The sequence below is a fragment of the Oryzias latipes genome, chromosome 17 (assembly GCF_053564925.1).
Source record: "Oryzias latipes strain Hd-rR chromosome 17, Olatipes_Hd-rR_3.1".
Classification (NCBI taxonomy): domain Eukaryota; kingdom Metazoa; phylum Chordata; class Actinopteri; order Beloniformes; family Adrianichthyidae; genus Oryzias; species Oryzias latipes.
In genome coordinates, this window is record NC_136253.1 from 5,034,639 (window position 1) to 5,055,830 (window position 21,192).

General features: G+C 41.4%; 2 protein-coding genes and 1 long non-coding RNA gene across 3 annotated transcripts; 1 reads left to right on the forward strand and 2 right to left on the reverse strand.

Moving 5' to 3' along the window:
- Positions 1-4,859: 4,859 nt before the first annotated feature.
- On the reverse strand, positions 4,860-14,357 carry LOC111949073 (uncharacterized). The gene is made up of 4 exons (XM_023965299.2): positions 13,849-14,357; positions 11,827-12,363; positions 7,746-8,480; positions 4,860-7,242 (listed from the first exon to the last, which is right to left on the reverse strand). Exons 1-4 carry the CDS (start codon positions 14,084-14,086, stop codon positions 6,473-6,475), a joined length of 2,280 nt encoding a protein of 759 aa, XP_023821067.1. The 5' UTR covers positions 14,087-14,357; the 3' UTR covers positions 4,860-6,472.
- Positions 11,237-13,138, forward strand: LOC144986637 (uncharacterized). Its single transcript, XR_013650468.1, has 2 exons — positions 11,237-11,613; positions 11,942-13,138. It is a non-coding gene; the product is annotated as an uncharacterized LOC144986637 (long non-coding RNA).
- Positions 14,358-15,767: 1,410 nt separating the features above from the next.
- Positions 15,768-19,640, reverse strand: LOC111949074 (uncharacterized). The gene is made up of 2 exons (XM_023965301.2): positions 19,253-19,640; positions 15,768-17,848 (listed from the first exon to the last, which is right to left on the reverse strand). Exons 1-2 carry the CDS (start codon positions 19,521-19,523, stop codon positions 16,896-16,898), a joined length of 1,224 nt encoding a protein of 407 aa, XP_023821069.1. The 5' UTR covers positions 19,524-19,640; the 3' UTR covers positions 15,768-16,895.
- Positions 19,641-21,192: the final 1,552 nt, after the last annotated feature.

Genomic DNA, 21,192 nt, shown 5'->3' on the forward strand with positions numbered 1-21,192 from the left:
TCCCGTCTGAACAAACACTGGAGTCAGAGCAGAGACACCTGAAACAAATGACATAAAAAGTCAAACATATAATTAGCTTTCTTAAATCATTTCTATTTACGTCACTTTCTCCTTGTTTTTTTATAGAACAGTCACAAAAAACAATTTCAAAGAATTTAACAGTTTGTTGACTATAAGAAAGTTAGGCCAAAGAAAATGAAGAATAAAAACATCAACAACTTAGGATTTAATGAAAGTTTTAAAGTCAAAATAAAAAATTAGCAGATGTAAATGTTTGAGTAATTTTTGATCAAAATATTTCCTACATTAAAGGAAAATAATTTGTTAACAAGTAATCAAGAGTTTGCATTAAATAAAAAGTAATTTTGGTGCAAACACAATGGGGGGGGGGGGGGGTTACAAACCAACATCTACCAGCTGTTCGTCCTCAGCTTCTGCATTTTACCTGTTTCATATTAAATAGTAACCCATTACCCATTAAAAGGTTTTTGAGCTTCACTCAGACCACTGATCATAAATGACATTCTAATACAGTCAGTGACTCAGACCCAGTTTTTGTTATTCCGTCCATTTTGAGAGAAGAAGGAAGTGGTTGCAGCTAACATCAGAAATAGACCTGACCAGTGACCTTTATGCTGTATGTCGTTTAGTTCTTATGCAACACCCCCATGAAACAAAAACCTTTAAAAAAGAGCTCAAATATTGTTCAACTGAAATGTCTTTAGAGTAAAAGTGTAATCTCATTAAATCATAGTGTATTTTGGGCTATAAGACACATTTCAGGTTCTGGAAGTCAAGGATTGACTGGATAAATAAAGTGTATACAGATCTCTTTAATGACTCAAAGCCAACTTTTGAGGGATCTGTGACAGACGTCCTTTACAAGAAAAGATCTTTGAGGAGAGAGCGGGATACGCCGGCTGGAGTCCTGTGGAATAACATGGACCACAGGTGTTCAAATCCAGACCTGGTTGTTTTCCAGTAATGCTGCCTCATCTGCTGCTGATTACCTGGATCAGCTGTGTTTAAACAGTAAGGAGGCCTCTTATATTAGTGTCACGTCAGGAGGGGTTAAAAACAAGTTTATTTACTTTTTTAAGATCATCTCATTTCAATAAACTTAAATAAAGTTAAATACACCAAAATGTAACCAACAAACCCAATATTTATCCACAATAACAAATTAATCAGGCTACTTTGAAGCTCCGTGCATAAACTGCTGGTGAAACATTTTGACAAAAGAACATTTTTAACAAACAGAACAACTTAAACTCATGACGACAACTCCAGGACAACAACTGAGTACCCCCCCCCCCTCTCCTGCTCTCCTGCACGGCTGTTACTTACATGGCTATGAAGTCATATTTATGCCAACACATTTCATACAAAGGTTATTTGCTTTCAAACAATATTTACCTTTAAAAAGAAGAATGAAAACGCCCAAAGACAAAGGAAGACGCTGCATGTTTGAGAGAAGTGAGGAAGAAGGAAGTGGTTGCAGCTAATATCAGAAACAGACCTGACCAGTAACCTTTATGCTGTATGTCGTTTAGTTCTAATGCAACACCCCCAAAAACCTGCTCAAATATTGTTCAACTGAAATGTCTTTAAAGTAAAAGTGTAATCTTATTAAATCATAGTGTATTTTGGGCTATAAGACACATTTCAGGTTCTGGAAGTCAAGGATAAACTGGATAAATAAAGTCTATACAGATCTCTTTAATGACTCAAAGCCAACTTTTGAGGGATCTGTGACAGACGTCCCTTTGTCTACAAGAGAAGATCTTGAGGAGAAAGCGGGATACGCCGGCTGGAGTCCTGTGGAATAACAGGATAAACATGCATATAAACCTACCATGAAATCGACTGTATAAGAAAACTGAACAGAGTCAGTGTGACATCACCCATAGAAAATGATAGTGATGGGATTTATGGCTCTTTTTTTAGAGCGCCAAATCTTTTGGATCAGCAATTTCAATGAGCCGTTCAAAAGACTGGCTCATTTGGCTCTTTTTATATTTATTAACGTTTAAAAAGCCAACATATGGTTTTTTCATTTAATCCTCGATATAATTACAGGGAGGATCAGAATAATTCAAATTCAGATTTTCCACCAATAATTGAGTTCAAATTATTTTTGGAAATATCAATTTTAGCTTCATTTGACATGACTACAACTCCAGGACAACAGCTGAGTCCCCCCCCCCCCCCCCCCCCCGCACGGCTGTTACTTACATGGCTAAGAAGTCATATTTATGCCAACACATTGCAAACAAAAGTTTCTAAGTAGCAAATGAAAATATTAAACATTTTCTTTTCTTTTTTTGCATTCTCCGTAGAAGCAAAGAAAACGCAGACAATCATGGGAGATATGAACAGCAGAAATATAGTGACACAACCATCTAATCAGGTCAGCAATTAAAAATCTTGATAGTTTTTAGTAAAGCTTTTGAATGAACTATAAATATGAAGTGTTGAAGACAGCAAAGTTATTTTACTAGCTTAAATTAAACCAGCAAGGGGACTCATTCAAAATGATGTTAAGGCTAACTTCAGATATCATTTGTACACCCCCCTCAGTCATTCTGGTGTCAAGCAAGCACACTCTCGCCGAACGGCTGTCAAGTGAGCCCTGTATCAAAAAAAGTGTGCCGCTTTCTTCCGTCGTCCAGGAAGTGCTGCAGTGGTTAATCACCCTATTTGTTATCCATTTGTGAGTGCATGCACAAAAACGGTCACTTTTCCTGTACAGCATCTGAGCCCTTATGCAGAGTTTAGTAGACTAATGAAATAAGATGTTCGATATGGTGGTGGATTCCACAGGTTTTAAATTACTACATACTTTTCTTTTCCAAGATACAATTTCAAAAATAATTTTTAATACACGCACTGCCAAAAAAGGCAGACAAGTTTTATTTTTTTATACATATCTATATTTTTCAGAGGTGTGTTGGGGGTGCGCATTAATGTCTGATATACAGAGTGAAGGAGAACTGTGATAAAAGAGGGTTTCCCCCAGATGAGCTGTGAATGATTCTTTATTAACCCGCTCTGGAGGCTCTGAGGGTCCGAACAGGGAAGTGAACCTCGAAGAAAGATCCGCCTTCTCATCTCTCATCTACTTCCTCTCCTTCTCTTCTCTGTTTTTGATCATTTATTTATCATTCAGTTCTCCGTGCCACTGCTTGGTGCAGTGCAATTCCTGTATTGTCCCTCTTTCCCACTCCCCTCCGGGGAGATGGTGATTCCGGATTCCGTGCTCCTATACTAGGCCATGGACCTTGTCTCTGCTCCTGCACTTGGCTGTGGACCCTACCTCTGGCTCGTCTTGCGCTCCCAGCCGTCCCCCAGCTCCAGAACTAAGCTAATTCTTCTCTAAAGGCCCGTACACACCGGGACGAATTTCGCGCGCGATTTTCGCCGACGTTTAACGCCTCGTGACTAAACAAAGGGCACCAATGAGAGTGTGCACACTGACGCGAAAAAACGCCACGGGTCAAAGCGTCACTTTTAAAAAAACGCCTCGGGTTCGTTTTTTTTTTTTTGACGCGTCGCGTCGAAATCTATTCGACCAATGAGAATGGCGCTTTTGCCCACGTGTCTGGAGCTTCTGAAGTTACAGTAAAACAAAACTTGGGGGCGCTCAAACACAAAACTGCCTTGCTGAACACACATACCAGCGAAGAAGTTAGATGCCAAGTAGCGTCTACACTGCTGCGAAGAAATAATGACGGACATTCTTAAATATCCCCGAACCAAGCACCAGTTGGAGCTACTGATGCTTGAAATATTCATGTTTTCTTTGTATTATTCTGACAAGCGCGTAAATACTTGCTCTCTTCTTCTGAGTGAAAAGCGACTTTAAGAAGCGTAAAGTTGCGCAGCGCCACCTTGTGTACAGGAGTATTTCTGTTTACATTAAGCGCCATCTAATGTCAGGGAATGAAATTGCATGTTCGCTCGGCTCATCGTCAGCGAAAATCACCTGGGTGTGAACACAAAAAACGTGGCGAAAAACGCTGGCGAATAACGCCTGGCGAATATTTGTCCCGGTGTGTACGGGCCTTAAGAGTTCTGGTACAGCGCCCGTCCGTCCTGGGGTAGGATCCCCCCCTTCATGTGGATATGCCTGAGGTTTCTTCTTTTTTCTGGAATCCGTTCTTCCTTAATGCGAAAGAGGATCTAAGGGCAGGGGTGCCCAGTTTAGTTTATTCTGTTTAGTTTAGTTTAGCCATTATCTATTGAATTCTATGACTATTGTTGTAATATTGTAACGCTCAAAAAACATTTACTAGGTCTTCTGATTGATACATCACCAAGGGGGTTCCTCACCTTGACATTTAAGCCAAACAAACCCAGATACACCCAAACAAAATAAACCAGCCACTATATCTGGTAGTCACAAAACGGCTTTTTATAATGAACAGAAACTGAAATTGTCTTTGACAGACCTTTGTCCAGCAAAACCCAGAAGAATGACAAAATATACCCAAAGAAAACACCCTAATAAATAAACGTCCTTTTTCCCGTGACAAACAAACCCGCTGAAAAAGAAGAAACAAAAAAAAAAAAAAAAAAGAGTCAATAGTTCTCCGTCCGCTCCTGATATGATGCAAAGAAAAAATATTTGAATAATCCGTTTGGAAAAAAGTTCCTCAGAAAAACAAAAAAAGTCTCAATCTTCGCATGGTACCATCCAAAAAATGAGTATTAATATGATATTAGTAAATGAACACATTCACTTTTTTGTCATTTCTCTTTATTCCTTTGTGTTATTTAGGAGTGTTAGACATCAAATTAAATCAACTTTGGTTTTAATGCAGTTCAACACTGTAGTATGAAAAAACTGAAACAAACTCTTTGTTTTATAGTTTATTAAAGAAAGTACAAAAAGAACAAACTGTGAAGTCCGGGCACTTTGGATAATTATTGTTTGATTCATGAAAAATGTTGTAAAAACAGAGATTCAAAACCAGACATACATCTTAAAACATGTAATGGCGATTTATGAGCTTTAATCCTGTGATCTTTGGAATTAAATGTCTCACCTGTGTCGTAAGTTTCCACAGCGTAACATGACAGACGTCAAGTTTTACTGTAGAAGATTAAAATAGGATTTCCCTCATGAAATACTTTTACATCACAAACGGGAGAGAGCCTTATGATCATACTCATCTTTGAACACATTTGGCTAAACATAAGAATGTAGAAACCACTGTCACTTTGATATTTGACAAATTTCTTATCCAGACTACATTTCTGTAAAAAGAAAAAAGGAGGACTAAAGGTTAAAATCAGTGTAAATGAAAAATAACGTGTATTTCATTAGTGTGTCCTAATAAGAATACTAATGTGTAATAAATGCATATTAATAGGTCTGTGGATGGTGATGCTTTATTCGTTTCCTAGTTTTACCCCAATAGATTTGAAGTAAAACCATCAAGATGCAAATAAAGTTCAGATTTAAAACACATTTCAACTCTGAGGAGTTTCTAAAACTATATATTTAGAAGTTTAGATATAAGTTTATACACACAAACACAATTTAATTTGGTAAAAAAAAAAAACGAACAAAAAAATTCTGAAATTGAATTGTTCGATTAAGGCACAAATTTAGCCTTTAAAGACCTCACGTCTTTGAACATTATTCAAGCTCGAATATCTTAAAGTGTTCTTTAAGTTCTTAACATGTCATTTTAATATCTTTTTAAGTGAATCATAGGTACAAGAACACATTTTAGTGCTATAATTAAACGTACATAAATAATCATGTGACTCCTGTAACTTTTGCTTCAGATCCTTTGAAATCAAACGTCTCACCTCTCCCCCTAGCGGCTAGTTTTAGTTACTGCAGGGAAGAGACGTTGATGACAGGAGCCCTGCAGACCAAATAAGAAATAAAGCTGTCATGAAGACAAAAATACCTTACTGCTAGAATTTCAGCCTGAATGTCTCATTTCAAATCCATTAGGGATGTAAACACAAAACCATTTATTTACTGTGCCATTTTACATATTTACATATAGAACTGTGGACATTGTAGTTCAGATGATGCACATTTTAAAAGCACGGTTAGCTTTTAAAGAAAATGCTTAAATTTCTTAAAAGAAAGAAAATAAAATGATCTTTTAATGTGGATTAACTGTTTTAAATATTAAAGAATAAAAAAATGTAATAAATAAAATTAGTGTACCATTGAAATAATAACTTTATCCACAATTAGGGCTTAAATAACAGCAAAACCTTGCTTTTAAACATTCTTTTGAAAACAGTCACGTATGTGTGAAGGACACAGTCAACACACAGTGAGTATTATAACTCAGAACAGTCCGTTTTTGTTTTTCACAGTAAACACGTCCATCCACGTCTTTGAAACCCGTTTTTTTTTTTTTTTCACGTTGCCATCTTCAAAGCGAAGGCAGAATGCACCACATTGGTTGATTTTTCTCATTGTAGAAATGCAGCCGTGACTTCACTTCACATGCAGTTTCAGGTGCAGTTTCAGGATGCTCATCTGGTTAAAGGCTTTCCCACAGATGTCGCAGATGAAGGCCTTCTCTAGTAATCTCTCACACTGGTGTTCCTGCAACGCACCAAACTCATCAAAGCTTTGGCCACAACTCGCACATATGAAATTGTTTTGTCCGGCAGCATCGCGGCCACAGCTGTCCTCCTGATTGGCTGAAGCAGAAACATTAAAGTTCAGAAAGTTTCTTTCATATGTCCGTCTAACATCAGAACCGTAATCGTTCCCGGCTGCCTGGTGAGGCACAGTTACGTCACAGTTTCTGGGCAGGATCCTCATTGAGTGATGACCTTGTTGCATCACGTCCTCCTTCAGTCTGCTGCCCATAAAGCCCAGATCTGGAACAGCTGACGGGCATCCCTGCTGCTCCCCGGCTGCTCCTGCCGCCGAGCTGGAGGGAAGCTCGCCGTCTCGTAGAAACACACAGACGGATCCATCTGCAGATTCAGGATTTCTGTCTACTGGGGACATCCAAAGCTGACTGTTGTCTGCGGCGTCGTCCGTCCTGATCCGTCTGAGAGGGGAGAAATCTTCTCTGCTGGGCTTCATCTCCGGCCCTGCAGAGTCCTCCTGAAGTGCCTCGGGGCCGGCGTTGCCTGCAAACAGTTCCTCCTCAGCTGCTGCTTGATTGCTGCTCTCCATAAAATTCTCCAGAAGCTGATGATCTGGCATGGAGAAGACCAGGTGATGTGGCTCTGACACGTCTGGGATTTCCCCTGTTTGAACAAAAAAAAGGTGAACGTTAGAAAACGCGGCTCTGTACGTTCAGCAGTGCCGTTAAAGACCCCCTTTTGGTGCTTTTAACATGTACTTTGGGCGTTTTTGTGATGACGGAGGACAAATATGAGACGGATAAGATCAAAACTGCATTTCTGAGTATTTTTTCTGTTCAAATTGTTATGAATCAGGAACGGATGAAAAAATGAGGTCTGAAATAGATCATATTGGTTCTGTAGAAAAATACTCCGTGTACGTCTTTGTTTTCCTCGCCAGAGCTGGAATCTGGATCCAAACTGCATGACTGGACAGCTCTGCTGTGCCTGTGGGAGAACAGATGACTAAAACGTTGGCTAAAAACGGCCTAATCATAATCAACAGACCACTGGGAAAGCTTTGAAAAGAGTTTAGGAGATGATGGGAGTTGAGTGGGTCTTTAAAGACAAACGTAAAGAGCAGGATGACACTACATGTGCCTCAACACAATCTTCTGAGCTCCTACCGTTCCTGTGCGTCTTCATGTGGCTTTTCAGGCTGCTCTTCTGGTTGAAGCACCTCCCACAGATGTGGCAGCCGTACGGCTTCTCGCCGGTGTGAATCCGGAGGTGTCTTTCCAAGTGACCGGTCCGCTCAAAGATTTTGCCGCAGTACGGACAGGTGAAGCTTTTTTTTGGTTTGATCAGCTGAAAAGACCTGTTCTTCCTCAGTTGGTGGGCCTCCGCCGCCGCCGCCGCCGCCGCCTCGCTCGCCATCAGATGAGTTTCTGACGGGCCGTAGGAGCTTTGACAGATGTCGCTCGATTTCAGATTCTCTAGTCCTTCTCCTGGGAAAGAGAACCTGCTGCAAGAAGCTTCAGGTTGTGTTTGGGCTAAAGCAGGAAAGGAACTGGCATTCTGGGAGGAGTTGCTGGGGAATTCTGTGCTGCTGGGCTCCCGGGGGCTTTGGGAGCTGGGCATCCACAGGGTGTCGTCTCTCTCCAGCGTTGGGGGATTCTCCTCGAGGTTTTCGGCTCCGTCCGTCGCCTCCTCCTGTCCCTGCTGAGGCAGAGGTATGTGCTCCTCCACGGGCTCACATTTGACTTGTACCGACGTTGGCAGGACTTCCTCTCTTTTGACTTGGATGTCTTCAGTCCTCTCTGGACTTTCTCCTCTGGGGGGACACGCGTCAGAGCCCCGGGTCACCTCGGGGTTCTGGTTTGTCTGACACACTTGGATCTCTCTCGGTTTAGACTGAATACCTGTTAATCCAGGAAAAAGAAGCATTTATCCCAGGTAACTCAAACACTGACTTGGAATTTAAAGAACATGACTTGAACAACAAAATCTTCAATAAAACCAGATAAAACAGGACTGTAAAGATGGTATGTTAGACTGCACAGCGTTTTGAAGCATCATTTCTCTGATGGCTTTCTCCTCATTGACTCTAAAAGTCTTCTCTAGAGGCATCTTTCAGTTCCTTACCCAGATTTTCTTCAGGAGTTAGATCAGAACAGACCAATGTTTGGCTCTTTGTCCTCCTCATATGTTTTAGCTGTTTTGAGTCCAGTTTGACTCAAGATCTTTTTTTTTCTGTAGATAGCACATCTGGCTCCAGATGTGCAGTTTGCCTCCACAGAAGGGGGGGGGGGGGGGGGCAACAATTCATTTTAACAACCATTCGAATCATTTTGATTTTGGTTCAGTTGGAACGATCCGAATCACTGACCTAAAATGGATCCAGGACATCCTCGGCCAGTGTGACTCACAGAGAAATAGCCGTTTTCCAGATTTCTTGGATTTCTTTCAAGATCATCAAGTGTCAATAAAATTTGTGTGAAAAAAAAACAAGTAAACAAGAATTAATGGCAAATCCATTTACGAGGGATGCAATCTTTTGATGTTGTTTTTATGCTACATGTATAGTTAAATAAACCATACCTCAATCCATATGCTATTTTCTAATCACTGGTTTATTTCTTTTTTTATTAGTATAGGTGGATTTTATTTGATTCTGCCTCAGAAAGATTGATTGATCTGCCTCCTAGGAATATGATCGATTCATTGATTGATCAATTGTTGCCCCCCTAATCAATAGTCTTGAGCCATGAGATCAAAGACCCACATGAAACCAAGGAAACCTTTTAACAAACAAATGTTAAAAGGTCCAACTTTGTTCATGTCACCTGCAGACTTTAGGCAGATTTTGGCGTCTTACTGTTGCCAATTTACCATCAGAAGTTATTTTCTGCTGCAAACCCAAACTAAACAACATTTATAGACGCGCTCTGAAGAAAATGATGCATTTGTTGCTTTTAACATGTTTTTTTCTGACGACAGAGGACATCAATTAAGAAAATGAAGCTTTAAACTTCATTTTGGGGTATTTGTGTATTCAGATTGTTGTAAACCAGGAGCAGATGAAAACCTTTGGTTGGAAAAGCAGCTGGTCACATCCACCCAAACGAAGGTCGACCCGGACGGGTGCTGCAGCTTTTTGGGGCGTCTGGGCCCGTTGAGGGTCGTAGAAGAGCTGCTGCAGTGCAAACCTCTACGGTGCACACAGGTGGCCCCCCCAAGAGACGGGAATATTGTAGGTGACTTGGTGAGCTTGGTGTGTTTTCTACAGGCGTGCTGTGGGCAACAGGTTGTACACCGCAACAGGTGGAGTAAGTGAGATGCAGCCGTGTCGTATAGATTTCCTTTTTTCAACCCCCCAATCGTGCAGACTGCACAATGACCCCCTGTCTTTAGCTGTTTGTGTGCAGCCTGACTTTTAGATATTAGACAATCAGTGTGTAGTTAGTGCGTTTCACATGCACATCCTAAGCGTGCAGCATGTGCGTAAGAGGTCAGCACTCGCACTTTACTGATGACAAGAGTGTGGCGTAAGAGTAACGCACAGCAGCTTCTATTATCCTCACACATTCATGACACGTGAATAGATCCACAATAATTGTACGCTCTGTTTTCATGACGCCCCATGAGACGGACGCACACGCCTCTAAGGAAGTGCCAGACACGTGCACTTCCTTTAAATGTGAAGGAATTTTGAATGAACTCCTGCCGCTCTGCAGAAATTACGTCCTAGAAAGCGACACAGGGTTTTTGATTTTGGCCAAAAATCGGCACAATCTTAATGAAGCCAGCTGGGAATATTTTGAAAATAGATCATAAGATGATTGAAGTGGGACTTGAAAGACCACTGGGAGGCGTTTTAAAATAGATCAGAAGTGGGGCTTTAAAGAAACAGTCTTGGCCTGTGGTTGATTTGGAGGCAGGCTGGTTTTTTGGCAGATCAGACAGAAGCTGTAGTGGAAGGATTTTCAAATCCTCGGTATTTCCCTTCAGGCCGCTGAAGAATGAATTCTGTTTTGTGCTGCCTGTGACAAGAACAAAGACACACCCAATGATATGCAAATGAGCGAAACACGCCAAGCTGGAAGGTCATGAGGCGAGGAGATTTAGACATTCACCTATAACGGGGGGGTGGCAGGATGCCCCCAACCCCAAACATCCGAGACTGCTAACCCACAAATCTGAGAACTCCCATAGGCCTCTCTGCTGAAGGCCTCAGCGCCCTGATTGGTAGATGGCTAAAGCCCCACACTGATTGTCTTCTGATCTATTTTCAAAGCATTCCTAGTGGTCTTTTAATCAGGATTATGCTGTTTTAAACAAAATCAACTACATTAACGGTGCAACAAAAATGGCAGTAATACTGGATCTATCCAGCTGAACAGTTCTGATCCAGATTCCAGCTCAGACGAGGAGAACAAAGACGTTCATGGATCTGTTTGTCTGCAGGTGGATGATCAGAATGGAGAGGAGCAGAGAGCTTAAGGCCCACCGATTTTAGCTTCTACATCACACCTACAAGCTTTTTCCAACAGTATTTTTTCAGCTGCTGATTCAAAACAATTTAAATAAAAAAAAAAAAAAAAAATCAGAAACGAAAATTTAATCTTAATTTTCTTTTTCCATCTTCTTCCGCTCATCCGGGACCGGATTGCGGGGGCAGCAGTCTAAGCAGAGAGCCCAGACTTCCCTCACCCCGGCCACTTCCTCCAGCTCCTCTGGGAGGATCCAGAGGCGTTCCCAGGCCAGCTGAGAGACGTGGCCTCTCCAACGTGTCTTCCCCGGGGCCTCCGTCCAGTGGGACATGCCCGGAACACCTCTCCAGGGAAGCGTCAAGGGGGCATCCGGACTAGATGCCTGAGCCACCTCAACTGGCTCCTCTGGATGTGGAGGAGAAGCGGTTCTACTCCGAGCTCTCCGAGGGTGACCGAGCTTCTCCCCCTATCTCTAAGGGAGCACAAAGTCAGCCCACAGAGGAAGCTCATTTCATATTCGGGACCTTGTTCTTCCGGTCATGACCCAGAGCTCAGACCATAGGTGAGTATTGGACCGAAGATTGACCGGTAAATTGAGAGCTTTGCTTCTTTATAAATGTCCTCCATCATGAAAGAATGCCACAAGGACATGTTAAAAACACAACTTTCATTAGAGTGGGTCTATGACTGACATTTCCTGAGAGGAAGCATCAACACACCTGCACCTCACTCCTGGTCAAAGATAAACCTTCTACACAGTCTGTGTTTTACTTACATCGATTGTGAATCTTGGTGTGCTCCTTCAGGCTGCATTTCTGATTGAACCGCTTTCCGCAGACATCACAGAGGTACGGTTTCTCCCCTGTGTGAATCCTCTTATGTCTCTCCAGGTGCCCGGAGCGCTCAAAATATTTGCCACAGTACGGACAAAGAAATCCTTTCTTAAACATCAGCCTCTTGACCGACGTTCTCCGCGCCGCTGCGTTTCGATGCTGGCTGAAACTCAGCAGCCCGCGGCTGAACGGGTTCGGCGGAAACCCGTCAGAGCCGCTGCAGGACACGTCCAATCCTCGGTTAAAAGAGGACGCAGGAGGGCACGGCAAAGCCAAGGGATCTGAGCTTCTGCACGCCGTCTCGTGTCTCCAGGGCCCACCTTCATGCAGAAATCCCCCCGTCGGCTTGTCGGGGTTCCTTCTACTCTCCTCGCCTCCCCCTTCCATGGGCTCAGTCTTCACCGAAACCTGAGGAGCAGGCGAGGTGCTGTAGCTGTCATCAGGAAATGTACTCCCATCGCCAAAACAGCTTTGACTTTCTGTTGGAAAAAGCAGAGATCAGGGCTGTGCAGAGAGGAAGGTGTGAATGCTGACGGATGCTGAAGCAGAAATAGATGCCAACGCCGACGAGAAATTCACTTTATGCTCATTTAAAAGAAGTTGGAACATTTTGAAGAAAGAAAATGATCAAATGAAAAGTTGGTACAATGATAGAAAAATGCTTAAATAAAACTGTAATAGTGAAAAGGATATTTAGAAGTACATAAGAACAAATAAAATTGGTTAAAGCTGTTAACAGTTTTGATCCTGGTTTGAGGATGGATGTAAATCATTTTGGCGAAGTCTAAATCCTTTAAAGTCCCACTCCAACCCTCATTCCAAATGACCTATTAGTTATGATGGTGCCCTTTTTAGCCAAATTCCAAAAACCTGTGTCATTTTCTACGAAGCAGCAGGACATCATTAGAAATTCACCCCTAAATTTTGGGCGGAGTGAGCCCGTCCCATTTCCCATCATCCATCTGTTTAGCCGCTCTCCTGCTAGCTTACGGCCCCTCACACCCCCAACCCAACATTACCGCAGTAAAAAGGCGAAAACTATTGGAGTTATCCCGCCCTACAGTTCTGATCCATATTCCAGCTCAGATGAGGAAAACAAAGATGTTCATGGATCTGAGTGTCTGCAGATGGATGCATCAGAATGGAGCAGGAACACTGTGGCCCACCCAGCATATTTTCTGTCACAAATAAGATCTTTTTTTAACTGCAAATTCTTGATTCACAACGGTTTCAATAAAAACAATACCCAGAAAAGCTTTTTTACACTTATTTCTTTTATAAATGTCGTTTTGAATATTTAATAATTAGCAGATTGATCACTAATTTTCTTCAGACACTTGTGGTAATCCGCTCTGTAAATTCTGATGCACATTAACCTCATTGGGAAAAGTCCTTCCTGCAGACAAAACAGCTGTGATTCATCAGAGCATTTCCAGAAACGCTGGGTTTTCCTGCTTAACCCTTGTGCTATCCTATGACCCCACCCTTACATTGATGAGTTATCCCTACCATGACAAAAGTGGATAAAGGTGGAGAGGAGTTTACGGTGGCCCAGAAGGGTCACAACACATTAACTCACCACACAACACATTAATTTACCACACAACACATTAACTCACAAGACAATGTGTTGTGTTGTGACCCTTCTGGGCCACCGTAGGATTTCATGTAATCCATGGACACCAGTGAAGATCACAAATCATTGAAGAAAAAAGGTTCAGAGCACTGTCTAGTGGGTCTAGATGACCCAACTCCCAATGTTAAAGTGCCTAGGATAGCACAAGGGTTAGACAAACTGCAATGTGGTTTCCGTTTATTTATTCTGTTGATGAAAGGAATAAATAAGGGAAGGCTAAAACAATGTTTTGTTAAATTTCTAACATCTTGACTTGACCTACACTGTGATTTAACAGTAACGCTTGAAGGTGACCCAGGTTGTTTGGGATTTTGAACCGGCAGCTCACCGTTTCTGCAGCGGGGCTCGGGACGCAGGGTCCCCGGCTTCCGAGCGGCTCCCAGCTCGCTGTGCAGGACCTGGACGCTGCGCTTCAGCTTCTGGATCTCGTCCTCTCGGTGGCACATCTCCATCCGCAGCGCCGCGATGCCATCCTCCACCACCTTAGAGATCTCTGCCACGGCTGCTTTTGACAGGGCGTCAACGACGGAGGCGATCTGCGCGCGCAGGGCGACGACGGTCAGCATGATCCCGGAGGGACGGAGCGGGTCACTGACGGAGACGGGCTACAAAGAAGACGGGGGAGCTGCAGGGTCCGCGCGGCGCTGCCAGCTTCTCGAACCAGACCGACACCGAAGGAGCGAAGCTCTCCCCATCTGCTCTGCGTGGCTGCTCACGTACCTCGATTTTAGCTAGCAACGTAAATAGTTTGTTTAATAGAAATAGGTGAATAAACAACGCAAGCTTTGGTTTTACGGAAGTGATGTCATAGAAGCTTAGTGAAACGTCACTTCCGCTGCAGGAGCAGCCAATCACAAACCCCCTAAATTGATAACCGCCAATCAGAGCAAAGTTCTTTTTCTGCTTTGCCTGTTTTGTCCAGACTTTTCACATGAACACAAAAAGCCAAACGTTGCATGGGAGTAATCAGATTACTTTAGAATGCATATCAGATCGATATGAAGAAATATGGCTATTAAGATAGGATAGGACTTTATTGATCCATTGATCCTGTAACCGAGTTGTTACAGCAGCCAAACAAGAAATATACCAGTTAGAAAAACAAAGAGAAAAGACCAAAGTAGTGAAAAATGGTGGTAAAAGTACACATCATAAATAAATAAGTAAATACAGCAGCAATTTCAGCAATGCTATACGGTGTTATTGTACAGTATAACTGCTGTTGGGACAAAGGTATGGAGCCCACCAATGGCTAGTGGTTAAAAAGAAAAAAAAAAATCTGATAATCCGTGCGCACGGATTAGTAAACCGTGCACATGGATTACTAAATGGTGCTCACAGACTGCTAAACCGTGGCACGGATAAATAAATCGTGCTTGTACTGTTGCGCAATCGTGACCACACACACATTACATAACAATAATAAAAGCCTGTCTAGAAGATCATGTCGCTCTATGTTGGAGCTTTGTATACAACAGGAACTCCAAGGGAACTCCAATTTCTTCTTCTATGGTGTGACGTCATCATTAGTCGCAGGCCATCGAACACAACCTGCGTCGAATGATGACGCCACACCATAGAAGAACAGTAACAGATAACTTTTAAAAATCATGCACGGTTAGTTTTATATTACAACTTGCAATCCTTACCAGCTTTCACCAGAGAGACTGGAACCAGCACCTGCCCATGTGTTATGGGCTTATCGCACTGCTGTTCAGGAGTCCAGTCAGTGCACCCCAGCAGCCCGGATGTTTGCAAGGGAGCTACGAACATCAGTGGAGTTGGTGTTTGGGGCTCCACCTCAACCTGAGATTGCGGGTGGCCCTGAACTGGATTATTTGCGGCGGACATGCCCTCATTGCTGCAGTCACTTTGCTTAACCCTTGTGCTATCCTATGACCCCCCCCCCCCCCCCCCCCTCCATTGACGTGTTCTTCCTACCATGACAAAGGTGGATAAAGGTGGAAAGATTTCATGTAATCCATGGACACCAGTGAAGATCACAAATCATTGAAGAAAAAAGGTTCAGAGCACTGTCTAGTGGGTCTAAATGACCCCACTCCCACATTAAAGTGCCTAGGATAGCACAAAGGTTATAAAAAAAACATATATCATAGGTTGATTTGTGACTATTTCTTTTCCAGGTGTAGATATATGTGTCACTGCAACAGACTGGTGACCGGTTCAGGGTGAACAGGTGTGTCAATCAAATTTATCTTCAAAGTATTCAAGTTTACGCAACTAAAATGAAATGTAGATATTTTATTTAATTATACATGGATTGAATGAAGAGATTTTTTGAAAGCACAATTTGAAAATAAAATACCACAAAACTAGATTGTAAACAGCATGTACTATGACTTAGAACAATAGAGTTTAAGGGCCTATACCATGCAAAATCGACTTTTTGACCTTTTAAGTGTATTATAATGTTCTTTCCTCACAAAAAAACACCGCAAAGCGGTATTTTGATCCATTCAAGCATTTCTGAGTATTCCTCTAAAACCTGCTTTCTGAGCACCAGCCCCTCCTAATCCATGAAAACGAGCGGATTCTCACCATTGATGGTATAAGAACTGGACTGAACAACTCCTCCCCCCTCGCATTCCAAATAGGAAGTACCTGCTGGTCCAAAAAAGCTGAAATCCTATAGACTTCTATTGAGAAATAAATAGATTTTACTTAGTCATTATGTTTGTAAAGTTTGGATGCTTTGTTTTCGTGGGGGAAATGCAAACAGCTCTAGGGTGACATCATAAAATGGGCGGTGCCCACAAGGAGCAAAAGGCGGAGCCTTAGAGATCGAGTCATCTTACTTCCAGGTAGGAAAATGAGCTGAGAAAATAATTCATATTTCATAAATAACACCATTCTTTAGTGTGCCAAAGGTAATATATCATCATATAAATGGCTATAGTTTACTCTGAAAGGCTTAAGAAAAAGCATGATATAGGCCCTTGAACAGCTGATTTTCTTTTTTTGCTGGAGTTACAGAAAAGTATGTTTTTTTCCGTAACAGTTAATTTAAAACATAAAAAAGTATTTTACTGTTAAAGGACAAGTAGAATACATTCCTTTACTATAATTCTTACCCTTCCTGCAAATATGAACAGCTCATCGCTGCGGTGGAAAAGTCTGAAGGTGTCTTATATGCAGATTAACCAAAGTGACTAAAGTAACGTCTCCATCTTCATCCACTTAAAGTTTTCACTAAAGCAGGCCTCTTTTTAAGTAAAGCACTACATCTGTAAATGTAATTTATATAATGTGAAAACCTACGTGTCTGTTATCTGCAATAAATGTAAAAAATAACTACTAATGCATTTAAATGTCCAGAGTCTGTCAGTCCATCACTGCGACAGGAGCTTATGGTCGCTATCGTTCCTGCAGATGAATCTCTTGGTGTATTCGGAGGTTTGCCAGCACGGTGAAGCTTTTACCGCACTGCCTACAAACGTGCGGCTTCAGGCCGCTGTGGAACCGCTCGTGCCTCAGACAGTTGTCCTGCCTCGAAAACATCTTGCCACAGATTTTGCAGCTAAACGGCCGCTCACCCGTGTGCACACTCTGGTGCGTCTTAAGCCGGGTCTTCTGGGTAAAAGACTTCCCGCATTGGAGGCACCTAAAGGGTTTGGCGGTTTGGTGGGTGCTCTTGTGCTCCTCCAGCTGAGACAAGCGTGGGAAGTTTTTGTTGCACACTAAACACATGAAAAGCTTTGGACTGGTTCTCCACACAGTGCTGGGCTTTTTAGGCCGCAAGCCGTTTCTAATACTGAAACTGTTCTCTGTGTTCAGACCTAAAGCCCCTGCTGGCGCTCTCTGAGGCTGCAGCAAAGCAAAGGCAGCCCCCTCATTCAGTGTGACCGCTGAGTGTGACTCGGATCTGAACTGTTTGCCAGGAGCAGACGCAGGAAGATTACTGCCAGTGCAAATAGGATGCATCGGTACTTCTACGTTTGATGGGACAGAAAGGCAGTCAGTCCTTTTCTTTGTGCCATCTGCAAAGAAATTAAAGGAAGTTTCAGAGTCTCTGCATGCAGAATATTGCTCAACGCGTAACGGGGAAATCTGCATGTGTGGCTGAGTTGCAACAGAGCTTTCCTCTATCGTAGCAGGCCAGACTGAAGCACCTTGCCCCCCTGCAGGAAAACAAACGTCCGTTTGTGCGCCGTCTGTTGCTGTGTTGACGGGAAGTTCACCGTCTGCCTCTTGTTTGATGACCGGACTGAAGTTTTGGTTCTCATACATTCCATTCTGAGGCTCATGGAGGGAATCAGCAGGTTCTGATGCGGGGAACGCTGCGTCTGCTTCATGATCCTCCTTAATATCTGCAATCAAAAGGACAGCTTTTATATGTATTTGACAAACACTAAAACATCCATGCATTAGTCAGAAAGAAAAAGACACTAATGCTGCAACTTAAGTTATTTAATATGATCAGAAAAAGCTCCGGCTGCTGATCTTTTGGTAGTTTATTTTCACGTAACCAAACGAATTATCGTAAAAAACAAATGACACTTTTCAGAATACACCTTTACAGAAAGATTTACAAATTTAAAATACAGTGAAACAATATTCCAGTGTGCCCTCTGATTACATTTTAAGGAGTTGCTATTCCATTTTCAAAGTCTTTGCTCTGTTCCTCTGCTTCCAGCTTGTTCTATGGTTTCTTTCTCATAACACAAATTCTGCCCCACCTGACTGTTATGATCCAACGCATGAACAGCATGAACAGCATGCACAGTCAGTTTTTCAGTTCACCACAGGAGGTCAGCAAGAAGAGCCAAAAATTCAACACAAACAACATTTGCAAAACGGAAACAGCTTCAGACGCCATTCATGTTTCATAGCAAGTTGATTTAAAAGACACCTTTCATGTTCAAGGTTGCATGCAGTTTACATTGATATGCCCACACATAATTTAGAAGAAGCAAAAGAAGCATTAAAGGAAAGAAAGTGCGATGGCATTTTCTGCCAGACTGTAAAGATAGACGAGCTTATGAGATAAACATGAAACAGAAAAAAAAAAATCTAAAACCATACTATCATAATAAAGTCATAATAATAATAATAAAAATACAATACAAATAATAAATATACTATTTACTGATCAATATGTTTTTAAATGCATATTTAGTTACGATTCTATAAATATGAACAACCAAATGAAAGCATGAAAGTCTTTTTTTTAACTGACTTAACACAAAAAGTTAAATAAGTCAATAAAAACAAAACAGTATTAATCTAAAAAAATACATCAATTCAATGCACGATTAATAAAGCAGGTCTTCAGCTTCTTCTTTTTTTTAAATCTTCACTGTAGATGAAGTCCTCTGATCTTCAGGAAGACTGTTGCCAATTATTAAATAATGCCAATGTTTAGAGTTACAATATACATCTGCCCCAGATATTACTGTCTTTGTGTCACTTTAAAAGTGTGTTAATGGAAGAAGTTACACACACAAGATATGGCCTTTTTTTTTGCTAAAACACATTTGATTTTTACACCCTTGAAAGAAAATTACCAACAGGGTTAAATGAAAAAATAAAAATAATAATAAATATATACTTATTATGAAAAGTAATTGTGGTTGAACTACACTTACTAATTTTATATTTTAATTAGGTCTTTGGTGTTCCAGTTTTAAAGTTTTGATTTTGTGCAGTAAAGACTTTTATTACAGATTTACCATTTTTGGAAATGTGATTTTCTTTTTATGCTGACGCCTCACCTTCCAGCTGCAGCTGCCTCCTCCCCGCAGCTTCGTGCTGCTGTTTCTCCTCTCTAACTCGGCTTGCAGCTTCTTGAGCTTCCCGGAGCTCCGCTTCCTTCATCTTCAGGCTCCTCCGCAGCTCCTGGATCTCACTGTCCCTCCTCCGCACCTCCATTCGCAAAACCACGCTCCCTTCCTCCGCTAGCTTGGTGATCTCTGCCACCGCAGCTTTGGTCAGAACATCCATGATGGCTGCAACCTGCGTCCCGAACGCGGAGGTGAACGGCATCCCACCGAGAGACCGACTGACCGACCGACTGACCGGCCAGCGCACCAAACTTAGAGGAGAAACCCGAAAAAGGCTGGCGCTTCTGAACGATGTGTTTACTTCCGGAAATATAACGGCGGATGTGACGTCATAGTAGCGGAAGTAGAATTTCGAATTAATTTAATATAATCTTTTTTTTCTTTTTCTGAAGTACATTTAAAGATATTTATCACTAAATAGTTCCCTCGTGCAATTACTTTACTTTAATTATTTAGCTAACATTAGCGGTGCAATTAAAATGTCGGGCAATAATGGAGCAATCCAGTACAGTTTTGAGCCAAATGCCAGTTCATATGAGGAAAACAAAGATGAATGTGGATCAACAAGTGGATGCATCAGAATGGAGTGGAGCAGGGTGCCCGAGAGAGTAACACCAAGAGTATTTCCTGTGTCACAAATAAGGTCATTTTCAAACAGCAATTTTATATGCTCCTAATTCACAATGATTTGATTAACCCTTGTGCTATCCTAGGCACTTTAACATTGGGAGTTGGGTCATCTAGACCCACTAGACAGTGCTCTGAACCTTTTTTCTTCAATGATTTGTGATCTTCACTGGTGTCCATGGATTACATGAAATCTTTCCACTTTTATCCACCTTTGACATGGTAGGAATAATACGTCAATGTAAGGGTGGGGTCATCTAAGATAGCAGAAGGGATAAAGAAATACGCAGAAATGTTATCTTAAGTTTAATTTTCCCTAATACAGTATATGTCCTTCATCGTGAGAATTCCAAACCATTATATGTATGTATGGAGCATTTATTCTCACAGAAGAAAGGAGCTTAGCTTATATAGACTTCTAAGTACATTAAAACACGGCATTTAGCGAGATCTTGTCCTTTTCCTTCAGTTTCCCTTTGTATTTTTTCTTTTTATTTAAATCCCCATTTTCAACAAGGAGTGAAAAGGAATCTAAATGAAACAGATGGAATAAGCTGCATAACCTGCATCTGAAGAATCGTACCATAACTCCTTGTGCAAAAATAAAATCAACAATAAAAAGCTAAAGATCAAAAAACAATTATGTGTGTTTAGGACACAAATTTTAATTTAGAGAGTGTTATCATGCTAAAGTATTGTTTTTGCAATAGATTAGTATGTCAAAGTTTTTTTATTGGAATTTCAGTAAAGTCAATGTACAACTCTGTTAAAAAAAAAAGTAACACACTGGAACAGATTAAGAAATTAAACCAAAGGCATCAAATTATTTTTACAAAACAACTTTTTTCAAGTCACAATCCTGACAACTAGAATATGAGCATTCACAGCTGCAAAATGGAGTGCTTATTTATCCATTTGACTGATTGTGTAAATATCCAAAGTTAAGGCTAACTAGATGTTTTCTACCATGATTGCAGCTTTAATTTATACTTCTGTCATATTAATCATACTAGGCAAATTCAAATGCCAATATTCAGCCCAGCTTCATAATATACTGGGTAGTAAATAACAGTAACAAACAAAATGCAAGTAAAAACAAAAAAATTGTCTTGTAACCCTTGTTCTATCCTAGGCACTTTAACATTGGGAGTTGGGTCATCTAGACCCACTAGACAGTGCTCTGAACCTTTTTTCTTCAATGATTTGTGATCTTCTCTGGTGTCCATGGATTACATGAAATCTTT